The 12,670-nt window shown below is 41.6% G+C and overlaps 1 protein-coding gene across 2 annotated transcripts in view; it reads right to left on the reverse strand.

The window, feature by feature from the left end:
• The window catches only part of nrg2b (neuregulin 2b), a 36,679-nt gene that overhangs the window by 10,601 nt on the left and 13,408 nt on the right, over positions 1 to 12,670 (reverse strand). For both annotated transcript variants that reach the window (XM_085905438.1, XM_085905439.1), the window contains 4 exons: positions 9,176 to 9,338; positions 8,162 to 8,280; positions 7,406 to 7,529; positions 2,125 to 2,183 (listed from right to left, as the gene is read on the reverse strand). In XM_085905438.1, coding sequence (XP_085761564.1) covers positions 2,125 to 2,183; positions 7,406 to 7,529; positions 8,162 to 8,280; positions 9,176 to 9,338 — 465 coding nt within the window. The remainder of the gene's footprint in view (positions 1 to 2,124; positions 2,184 to 7,405; positions 7,530 to 8,161; positions 8,281 to 9,175; positions 9,339 to 12,670) is intronic.

Raw genomic sequence — 12,670 nt, forward strand, 5'->3', positions numbered from 1 at the left:
GTCAGCTGTAATGTCCACTTTGGAGAGGATCTGCGGTCTACTACGTTGCTTCCCTGTATACGTTGAACCAGGAAGTTCATTAGTACTTTGGAATCTGTCAGTCGGGCTGACTGACATTGCCTATTGCCCGTCCAGTAACAGACAGACAAGCCACACAGCCTCAGCTCTGTAAACCCCAGAAATGTCAGGAAAAAAAAACCCAGAAGCACACAAAACTCAAAAGCAAATGAAAAGAAAATGCAACAAATCAAGACCAAAGGAGAAATCAGCAGGCAGGAAAGTACATGCAGAGACATACAGACAAAGACAGCAAGACAAGAAGCCACATCACTTACTGCCATATTGAATACTGCCTATTTTTAGAACATTGGAGAAAAACAAAACAACACCAAAGAAAAAATAACAGAGGAATAAAAGCAGTGAGATGGCAACTAACATAAATGCTGAGAACACATGAAGATGTAAAAACAATGACGTTGATACTGTATATCATTTGAATAATGACAACTCGAGTTAAGCATTCCTACTGGACTCATGTGTCCCATCTCTGTTGGAGCCTTACATGAGGTTTGCATGCCTTAGCACTACAGAAAGAAGATGAGCTTGTCCACCCAAACTTGATCTACATTCGGACAGGGCTTTGCATTCGAAACAATTTATAGCAGAGAGCAGGGCATCGAAACAGCACACAGTGTTCTTTCAAACAAATTGAAAGATCACGGCAATGCAAAATTGTGAAACACAAGAACAAAGCAGATGGACCCGTCTTGAGGATGGAAGCAAATACAGTGCTCCCTCGCTATATCCCTGTTCACTTTTTGCGCCCTCACTGTTTCACTGATTATTTTGGGTGATTCCATCTTTTTTTTAATTTATCTATCTATCTATCTATCTATCTATCTATCTATCTATCTATCTATCTATCTATCTATCTATCTATCTATCTATCTATCTATCTATCTATCTATCTATCTATTTTTTACAGCGTAGGAATCGTAAAAGACAAATGAAACGCACTTATTTTGTACTTATTTATAACGTTATTCAAATGTGCCGTTGAGTCAATCAGTCCAGCCGTATAAGTCAAATAGTAACGAGTTACGTTCCGGATGAGGGGGACGCCTCCGACCGCAGTACAAGTCTTTTTTTGTCAGTTTGTTCAGCCATCCACTCCTCTTACACACTGCAGCCTGCTATTTATTCTTCATTTTACATTTTAAAAATTAAATTAAGTGTGACAGCATCTGCTGTGTGGTGGACTCTGTACTGGTCTGTCATGGTGAAGAAGGAGCTAACCTGAAAGGCGAAGCTCTCCCATTTACCAGTCCATTTACAATCCTGCCCTCCTCACTCATAGTCACGATCTGTGGGTCGTGACCAACAGAACAAGGTCCCGGAAACAAACGAGTATCATCCACAGGGTGTCCAGTGGGTGGTAATACATATTATGTTCTAGTCTTTATAATTTCCAAATTAATATTACTTTGAAATGTTGCACACATTTATGAACACAATAAATATACAGTTACACTAAAAATTATTACACTCAAAATGAGGATAATGACCCTTGTTTTATTTGTCAATAACAAGTTGCTGTTTTTAATATTAGTACTGTTAAGATACTTAAATTGTTGCTTTTTTTTTGCTGGTTCAGCCCAAACTTCTGTTCAAAGTGTGCAACATTGACATGTATGTCTCAAAAGCAGTAATACTCTTTAAAGTTGTAAAAAAAAATAAAAAAAAAATCTATACAAATGAGGAGTGCCCTAACCCTAATAGACTTTGATATCTGTTTGTGAAGGTTCATACTGTCTTCTCAATTTTAGTAGACTTTGATAGACCTCTGTAGCTGAAGAATTAGAAAGCCCCTGGCCACTCACTACATTACAGTATATGAGGAAAGTTTCCTTTGATTGTACAATGGAAACTTCTGAACCAATTTGAGAGGGTATATAATATATCTAAAATGTAACGAATGACAGATTTGACCAGAGGAGTAGTGGATAAACGAGTGAGCACATAGCATGCAGACACACATATATTGTATATACAGTATGTACAACCCCTCTAATTTAGCATGCTGCATCTTAGTGGAAGGAGACAGACGAGAGTTAATGAACATACTGTAGAAACCGGCCATGACGGAGTTTTCACAACGGTCCCCCGTATAGTCATTGGGACACCTGATGGAGGGAAAACAAGACACAGAGGGGAAAGAGAAGGGTGTGGGGTTAAAGGTTATACAGGGGTGGGAGAGCCGGGGATTTATTTGACACACAGAGACAGAAAAGAGAGGAGGAGAAAGAGGGAGGGGAGGAGACACAAGAAAGCACAGAGAATGTTGAATTAGAAACACCACAATCCACCAAGTACAGAAAAAAAAAGATGTCCTGCATACTGTTACATCACCGCCATCAATCCATGATAACAGTGATACAGTAAGCGCATCATCACAGTCATGAAAATCATGTGATGGATTTACTAGGGACTTCAGTAGGTACATTTGTACATACTAATGAGTAAAACGAACATAAAGTAAGGTAAAGTGTCAAATACTCAGTTGACTGACTCAATACTACTACTCATATTTGGCAATGATTTGCCATGATTTGAAAAAATCGATACTTTTTGGCAGCTGACAATATGCATTATTAGTGGATCTGCTGGATATGGAATTTGTGTTCTTATGATGATCTCTATTAACTCAAAGATATCCTAGAAACATGACAATCAATCAGACACCAAGGGGCGTGATTTACACAAGGCATTGCGAGGAAACAAAAGACCCAAGTTTGATTTCTCTACCAACAGATGTGGAAGTTGATCGACTTAACAGACCAAGTCAGCTAAATTCTGTCAAATACTACATGGTTGATTTTATGCTTTCATAGTACGCGTTGACACCTCTGCCTTCTGCATCTCGAATGGCCGCTGTCATCTTGCAGTCAATGGATACTTTGCTGGTGTTATTCAAGAGCAGCGCATATCCACCAATAGCCCTTTCAGTTTCTATTGCTCTTGTGTTAGAAAATGAATGAAGAGTTTTGCCTTTGCCTTTTGCCATTTCTATTGTTCTTGTGTTAGAAAATGAATGAAGGATTTTGCCTTTGCAGTTCGCAACTGTCGGTCATTGTCTTAGTTCTTGGACAGCAGCTTGAAAATACAAAAATAAAAGTGTCTTTCCAAAAAAGATGGATACAGGATGTTTATCTGACCCTTCCCATGGGCTCACCACCTGTAGGAGGGGCCAAAGGGGTCGGGTGCAAAGTGAGCTGGGCGGCGGCCAAAGGCGGGGAGAACCTTGGCGGTCCAATCCCCGGCTGCAGAGGCTGGCTCTAGGGACATGGAATGTCACCTCTCTGGCTGGAAAGGAGCCCGAGTTGATGTGTGAGGCAGAAAAGTTCCGACTAGACATAGTCAGACTTGCCTCCACATATAGTTTGGGCTCTGGTACAAGCCCTCTCGAGAGGGGCTGGACTCTCTTCCACTCTGGAGTTGCCCACGGTGAGAGGCGCCGAGCAGGTGTGGGCAAACTTATTGCCCCCCGGCTGGGTGCCTGCACATTGGGGTTCACCTCAGTGATCGAGAGGGTAGCCTCCCTCCACCTTGGGGTGGGGGGACGGGTCCTGACTGTTGTTTGTGCCTATGCACCGAACAGCAGCTCAGAGTACCCACCCTTTTTGGGGTGCTTAGAAGAAGTGCTGGAGAGTGCTCCTTCTGGGGACTCTATCGTTCTACTCTGTGACTTCAATGCTCACCTGGGCAATGACAGTAAGACCTATCGGGCCATTTTGGCCTGTGGGACTCCAGAAGCAGCCGACAGGTACCGTATGGCCAAGCAGACCGCGGCTTCGGCGGTTGCTGAGGCAAAAACCCGGGTGTGGGATGGGTTTGGCGACGTCATGGAGAATGACTTCCGGACGGCTTTGAGGAAATTCTGGTCCACCATCCGGCATCTCAGGAGGGGGAAGCAGTGCACTTTCAACACTGTTTACAGTGGAGATGGCGTGCTGCTGACCTCGACTCGGGACGTCGTGAGTCGGTGGGGAGAATACTTCAAAGACCTCCTCAATTCCACCGACTCGCCTTTCATTGTGGAAGCAGGGCCTGGAGACTCTGAGGTGGACTCTCCAATCTCTGGGGTCGAAGTCACTGAGGCAGTTAAAAAACTCCTCAGGGGCAAGGCCCCAGGAGTGGACGAGATCCATCTGGAGTTCTTAAAGAAACTGGATGTTGTGGGGCTGTCCTGGCTGACACACCTCTACAACATTGCGTGGACATCGGGGACGGTGCCTCTGGATTGGAAGACTGGGGTGGTGGTTCCGCTCTTGAAGAAGGGGGGGCCAGAGGGTGTGTTCCAACTAGAGAGAATTCACACTCCTCAGCCTCCCTGGTAAGGTCTATTCAAGGGTGCTGGAGAGGAGGGTCCGTCGGGAGGTCGAACCTCGGATTCAGGAGGAGCAGTGTGGTTTTCGTCCTGGCCGTGGAACGGTGGACCAGCTCTATACCCTCGGCAGGATCCTCGAGGGGGCATAGGAGTTTGCTCAACCAGTCCACATGTGTTTTGTGGACTTGGAGAAGACATTTGACCGTGTCCCTTGGGAAGTTTTGTGGAGGGTGCTTCGGGAGTACGGGGTGCCAAGCCAACTGATAATAATAACGGCAAAAACTGTATCGTCGATGCCACAGTTTGGTCCGCATTTCCGGCAGTAAGTCGAATTCGTTCCCAGTGAGGGTTGGACTCCACCAAGGCTGCCCTTTGTCACCGATCCTGTTCATAACATTTACGGACAGAATTTCTAGGCGCAGCCGAGGCATTGAGGGTGTCCGGTTTGGGGACCTCAACATCGCGTCTCTGCTTTTTGCAGACAACGTGGTGCTGTTGGCTTCTTTAATCCGTGACCTCCAGCTCTCAGTGGAGCGGTTCGCAGCCAAGTGTGAAGCGGTCGGGATGAGGGTCAGCACGTCCAAATCTGAGTCCATGGTCCTCGGTCGGAAAAGGTTGGAATGCCCTCTCCGGATCGGGTATGAGATCCTGCCCCAAGTGGAGGAGTTCAAGTATCTTGGGGTCTTGTTCACGAGTGAGGGCAGGATGGAGAGTGAGATCGCCAGGCAGATTGGTGCTGAATCAAAAGCCAAAGCTCTCAATTTACCGGTCGATCTACGCTCCTACCCTCACCTATGGTCACGAGCTATGGGTTGTGACCAAAAGAACGCGATCCCGGATACAGGCGGCCGAAATGAGTTTCCTCCGCTGGGTGTCCGGGCTCTCCCTTATAGATAAGGTGGGAAGCTCGGTCATCCGGGAGGGACTCGGAGTAGAGCCGCTGTTCCTCCACGTTGAGAGGAGCCAGATGAGGTGGCTTGGGCATCTCATCAGGATGCCACCTGGACGCCTCCTTGGAGAGGTGTTCCGGGCATGTTCCACCCGTAGGAGACCCCGTGGACAACCCAGGACACGCTGAAGAGACTATGTCTCTCAGCTGGCCTGGGAACGCCTTGGGAAACCTTGGGATGAGCTGGATGAAGTGGCTGGGGAGAGGGAAGTCTCGGAGTTGGAGGAAGATGGATGGATGGATGGATGGATGGATGGATGGATGGATGGATGGATGGATGGATGGATGGATGGATGGATGGATGGATGGATGGATGGATGGATGGATGGATGGACGGACGGAAGGACGGACGGACGGACGGACGGACGGACGGACGGACGGATGGATGGATGGATGGATGGATGGATGGATGGATGAATTATTTTCACATCTAATGAAAATCAGGAGTAAAAACAATCTACTTTTCTAAAGCTTTCACATCATCATTCATTAAAAAGCGAATACAATTAAATTTACTTTGGCTCAAAAATAGAACAAAGTTCCAGTTTTGGGTGCAATTCCACGATGAGCCAAAAAGTGCATACTATAGACCTTAATGTGACCATAGTGTGACTTTTGATGCACATGTTCAACTGTTTTATTTGCCTCTTGCCTTTTTGCACCAGTTGTTGGTCTATTTATTACAAGGAATTGAATGTCAAAATGCACAGCATGTATTTGATCCATGAAAATTTCCAAGGTTGGCCCAACGCTTCCTGTTTCTGCATCTGTTGATAACACTCTTTGACACTCTAAGCTCAAGCGCTATGTGCTTCTCTCCATGAACCGTGGCAAGCAATTGTCAGGTGTCGTCTTGATCTCGTCATGTCAAACTGAACAGCATGATGATGAATACCGTGCCCCTTGTTGGCAAGACCATGAAATAGATGAAAAGGGCATATCAGGCCCTCTAAAACCAACACTGACCATCTATCGATTCAGTGTATTGCTTAACTTCATTGGGGTCAGAGGTGTGCTCGAGCCTGTGCAAGCTAACTTTGGGCAAGAGGTGGGATACACCCCAAACTGCTCACTGGACACATGCTGGACAGACCAGGGATGGGCAAATGGCGGCACTCCGAACGGCCCTTGATTCATTCATTCAGAAACACTGATAAATATTCAATTTGTGTTTTACATGGAAGACGGGGAGAAAGGATTCTGGAAAAAAAGGGAAAATTCCAGATATTGAAAAATACTGAGAAACAAATCTGTGAATATTCAAATCTGTGGGTGTCCAACTGATAATATACAGGTGTACACTGTAGTTTTAAATTTTCATATCACCAAGCACCACTAGATGGGAAACAGGTCTTAATTGCACTTACACTGGATATTGACTGCCATATATTACAACATAGTACAGTACCTTAATAGTATTAATATTTAAATGGGTGTTTTTTTGTGGAAAAATGCACTTAATATTCTTGTTTTGGGGAGTGTTTGTGCCCTGCTTCAATGGTATTTATACACTGGGGTTATTTTGTTGTTTGTTGTTGGCCTAGCCTTTATACAGTACATGCATTTAGAAAAGTGTATATATATAAAATGGCAATTTTGTCATTTGGTGGCCCCCAGTAGCACTGCTGAAAAATTGCATCCCCCTTCAGCATTTAAGAGCTCATCCCTGATACAAACAACCATTCACACCTATAATATATAAAGTCCCCCGGGAGGCATCATAATACCGTACAGTCATGCAAACACAACGAAAATTGTGACTTCTACTTTGTACTACTGAAAGTCGTTTTGCATGAAGTTAAATTCATTCTTATGCCAATGAATATTGTTATATTATTCATCTGCATGTTTTGCTCCACCATTTTTGTTCAAATATCAATTGCTCAAGGGGTACTGAAATTGTGACTACCGATATTAACTGTTAGCATATCAATGGAAATTTAAGTCAAAAGTAACCCAATTTAAGTTAGAAAGGGACAGCTCCTTTTTTTGCTAACAGGACAACAAGAAACAAGAGAAGGATTAACTGCACTGTGACCATGGAGAAAATGGAAGACAACTCAACTTACTTGCAAGAAAGCTGGTTAATACCATGTATGAAGTAACAGTCTCCACCGTTGATGCAGTAGGCCTTTTCCGTGTCGTTGCAATGCCTCACATGACTCACACCCAGGGACAAAGTGGTGGTGGTTACTGTGAGGTAAACACAAGAAATGTGAAATATTTTTTTCCCCAAGAACATGCTTGTCTTTGGGAAAAAAGCTTTCTTGTTGGATATCCTACCAGACGTGTAACTACTGTAAAAAGGCTCTACAAAAACGTACTACGAGGCCACAAGAAGCATGCTGGTTCACTTCGAGCTTGAGCTTTGAAGCCTTTGTGTGTGTAATTGTCATTTCTACCCTACATGGGCACCACTCGGGTAAAAATATCTAGGGCCCTAATTTGGTAGACTGGCGCCCTTGCCCACGGGGTGAAAACAGGCGTAACTTTAATTTTGTGCCAGCGCTAGCCTAGTCTAGCACACAGAGCAGCCTCGCCCTTGATGCACCTGATAATCTGGTGACAGAAAGTAGTTTGCGTGTGACGTAAAAGATGACAGGTGGATAGGGAGATTCCTTTGTTTCGCACTTTGAGCGCCCAGATTTTGAGGGACACCGCACAAATTGGCTGGGAAAAGACTAGATTAGACTTGTGAGGCTTTTGTGTCTAGTAAAGTAGTTAGTAAAGCAGCATTATAGAAGTTTGATTGTCTAAAAAAGTGTCTTACATATATTACAGCAGAGTTGTAGCATGGTTCAAGAAAAGAGTTGTTAAATGCTCACAGATGTGCACGCTGATAATACTTGTGACGTTTTCTTGTCCAACTGAGTTTTCAGCCACACAGGTGTAGTTTCCAGAGTCTTCCACACGCACTCGGCTAATCAGCACCTTGGAGTTTTTTCTGACAAAGAAAGAAAAAAGAAAGGCAGGAAAATGATGGTAAAGATAGATATGAATAAATGATAAACATTTGGTTGGACCAAAATCCAAATTGACATTCATCACATATTATTGCTCCTGATGGTTGGTTAGAAAAGATGATTACAAAGCACAAAAAGACTGCTTTTTATTCTCTATTCTCGAATTTTAAATTACCGTAATTTCCGGACTATAAGGCGCACCGGACTATTAGGTGCACCTTCAATGAATGGCCCATTTTAAAACTTTGTCCTTATATAAGGCACGCCGGACTACAAGGCGCACCATTAATGCACCATGTCAAATTTTTAATCCAAATCAAACCATTCTCCATTTTATTTATTTTTATTCCAACTTCAGACACAACAAATTACGTTATAATCACAAAATAATGATTCATAGTCTTTTTGATTCAGGATTCATAGTCTTCAGCAGGCCACTTGTGATTTCATAACAATGCTTCGGGCCAGTTTAAATTTAGGAATTTGGTCCATATATAAAGTGCAACGGACTATAAGGCGCACTGTCGGCTTTTGAGAAAATTTTTGGTTTTTAGGTGTGCCTTATAGTCAGGAAAATACGGTACTATAACATTGCAATTCGGTGCAAGTTTTTGTCATCATCATCATCAATAGTATTAATTACATCTTTTCACTGTTGTCAGTTTAAATCAGGTAGAACTTCACTTTCACTCATCTTTGTGTTTAAACGGAAAATATGTTGGGAAGTGATTTTTTTTATTTCACATATCAGTAAAGAGAAGCAGAAATTCTGTTAAAATTGGTCCTGAAATTCATCTAGCATTTCCGAAGAAAAGTGAAGTGGACATGTAAAACATACAGTATTAATACATCACTCAGTAAATTTGATGGATTTACTTGTTGTTTTTTATTCTGAGGTCTCTGGCTCGCTGAAGCTCATGTCCATCTTTGTACCAGCGGAAAGAAGGGCTTGGATATCCTGACGCTTCACACTTCAAGTACAGTTTATCCCCTTCCATCAGAGACTGGCCTTGCATCAGTCGTAGTTTAGGAACAGAGGCTGGACAAAAAGAGACAAACTTGCTTTCACTGGATTAGCAATACACTAAACGCTTTCACTTAGTTGCATGAGTGTATGCTCATGTATATGTGTCTGTGTGTCTATGTGTTTCACAGTGGTCAGGGCCAAACACAATCAGAAGCACTGACCCACCTTGACAAATTGAATTCAAATATTTGCTGAAATTCAATTGTCATAATTTATTCCAGTCTATTCTCATCATTCTATAGTGCTCCTCTTAACCTCTTAATTCAATCGTAATAATTTATTCCAGTCTATTCTCACCATTTTATAGTGCTCCTCTTAACCCAAATGGTTTCAGAATTTATTTATTCATCCATCCATCCATCCATCCATTTTTTGTACCACTTGTCCCCACGGGGGTCACGGGCATGATGGAGCCTATGCCAGCAGTAGGCGGGGGACACCCTGAATCGGTTGCCAGCCGATCGCAGGGCACACAGAGACAAACAACCATCCGCACTTGCACTCACACCTTGGTGCAATTCGGAGTTCAATCGGCCTAACAGGCATGTTTTTGGGATGTGGGAGGAAACCAGAGTGCCCGAAGAAAACCCACGTGGGCACGGACATGCAAACTCCACATCAAACCAGTACCCTCCTAACTGTGAGGCGGACGTGCTAACCAGTGCGCTACCGAGCCACCCCTATTTATTTATTTATTTATTTATTTATTTATTTATTTAGAATTAAAGGTCAGCTTCTTTGTGCTGCCATGTCATTCTAATCTGCCCACAGCCTTCAGAATCAATAGAGCTGGCCAGTATAATTTAAATTATATTAGCAAAAAGACTGATTCTTAAACCAATCACATTTCAAATTGGTCCTCACAGGGCCAGCGCCCTGGCTCTGGATAATGTCATGATTTTCCCAAAACTTGTTACAGCCAACTTTGACTGGAAAACACATCCATGCCGATCTGTACACAATAATAGATTTAACAATAAGCATCTCTGGTGAGTATGATTGATGTACTTTGTTTAATTACTTGATGTTTCTGTCTGCTCCAGAAGATGAAGGCTATGTGGAACAGTTACAGAGCATTTGTACAGTATTAATGTTTTCTTTCAATGTAACGTGGCAGTAGTGATATTAAGATGTGGATCTTTTACACCAAACACCCTTCCTGACACAACCCTCCCATAGCATACAATTTGCAGAGGGATCCAATTGGATGCTAACCACTGAAGGTCTACTTACTCGATGCAGGGCCAACATCAAACAAACAAAGCTAGAGTCCCAGTTTTTGTCTTAACAATGCAATCAAATGTATTTCTGTGATAGTCGGGAGGGGGGGTGTAATTCTGGAAAAAGAACACACAAAGTAAGGCATTTTGCTAAAAGTATATATTTTGTCTGACAGAGTAACACCACAGCTAAACAAAAATAGGCTGCTTTGTAGAACAATAGTATTTCTAGTAAATCCCCATACTGACTCAGTTGAAAGCTTCTTTTTGAAGTTTGCTGATGGCTGCAGGGAGAAAGTCTTTAATATTCCTTGTTTTAAAAAAGAAATGAAATATTCCATTTTAAAAATATTATTTGTGTGTCTGTGCGTGTACTGTACGTGCGAGTGTGCATACGTGGGTGTTTCATAATAGAGATTGTCATGATCATTTTGTCCTATCATATTGTTGTTATTTATAAAGAAGATATCATCACATGTGACAAAAAGCAGCTGCCAACATTAGTTGTAGGACTTCCGAATATTTCTTAAATATTGTTACTTCCAGGAAAAAAATATCATTTTCTTGCATACACCAGTGATGTATATTTTATGTATATTATTTCCAGTCAAAAGCCCAAGTAGAACATTTCAGTATGACCAGATGCTGCCTCTCTTTGTGGCTTTTGCCTTGAAATGAACTGCATTGTAGAAGAGAACATCATTGGTGTCATATTAGTGGGAGGCTAGGGTAGTGAGTGATTTGTTTGCTGTTTTAACATTTACTTGAAGGTAAGTCCAGATGCTCAAGTGCTATTATGGTATTGTTAAATCTCATTGTGAGGGTAGGATCACTTCCTTTCTCTATGGATTTACTCGATTTAACTGTCTTCTATTTCAATTAAGGAATATTAGTTGGGACACACTCTATACAACACAATAGAAATAAGCTGTAAGGTTACAAGAACAAAGTTGTTAGGTAGGGAAAAGTGGATTGTAAAACTTGAATTGCAAATATTGTCAAATGAATTTCAAAATTCCCACTCAAACCCAAACCTAAGTCTGATACAAGCAGCCACCAGACCAGTAGTCTCTCACTGTTGATTCCAATATACTAATCGCCGGGTAATATCATTCAATATTTGTTAAAATTATATGATAATGTGCCAAAACCCACATGGTTATTTTAGTCTATTTAGTTCTGTCAAATGTTAGAACAATATTCTTCTAATCTGAAAAAAATAAAATAATAATAATTGTGTGTATATGTTAATGTTTGTTCAGCTATAGTATATATATTCCAAAAATTATGACAACCAGACCAGTCACCACAATCTATTTACACAATGAACAATTGATATTCAATTCTGTGTTAAATCGTTGCTTCAAAGTATCTTCTCATAACAAATTGTTCTGACATTGAGCTGTGTGTCTGATACTTTCATCTCATGTTTTTTTTTTTTTTTGCATTTTGGCAGAACACAATGAGGGCAGCATGGAGACTGAAATCTAATAACAATGTACCATGAGAGATGAGATGATGTTTCATTGTGCGTATGGATGTGACATTTAGACAGCACAGTGAAAAATACCTCAGAGAATAATCATCCTTTTATAGTCGTGCACTTTTCAAATGTGAATTAGAAAGTCACTAAATATATTAGAAATTATAATAATGCATTGCAAGTGGAGGAAAATGTCAACAAATAAAATGAAGGATATATATAAACAAGATTTATGATGTTGTTAATGTTGCAAATCAACCTAAGAGTTAAAAGACAGACCTCCAAATAATTTTTCCTATGGGAATAGATCTATATAAGGTATGCTGAAATGTTGCGCAATATCCAATATGTCTATCATCTTTTCAATTTCAATGTTTCATTCTCCCTGACAAAACCTCTTTGGTCAAGACTGTAAAATTATACATGTTTCTCACAACTTGATTTGATATGATGGCAATGGCTTTACTGTGTACTGATGACCAAGCGTGACAAGTTAGTCTGAATGGTTATAGATGCCACAATTAGACATTATTCAAAACATAAAGGTACATCATTCTGGAAAAGAATTTGCAAAATAAATTTTAAAGGTAGTGTACCTGCAATATATTCTTTTGTATCTTGCCCTGTAATGCTGAAGCTAC

The sequence above is a fragment of the Syngnathus leptorhynchus genome, chromosome 2 (assembly GCF_054491065.1).
Source record: "Syngnathus leptorhynchus isolate UIUO chromosome 2, UIUO_Slep, whole genome shotgun sequence".
NCBI lineage: Eukaryota > Metazoa > Chordata > Actinopteri > Syngnathiformes > Syngnathidae > Syngnathus > Syngnathus leptorhynchus.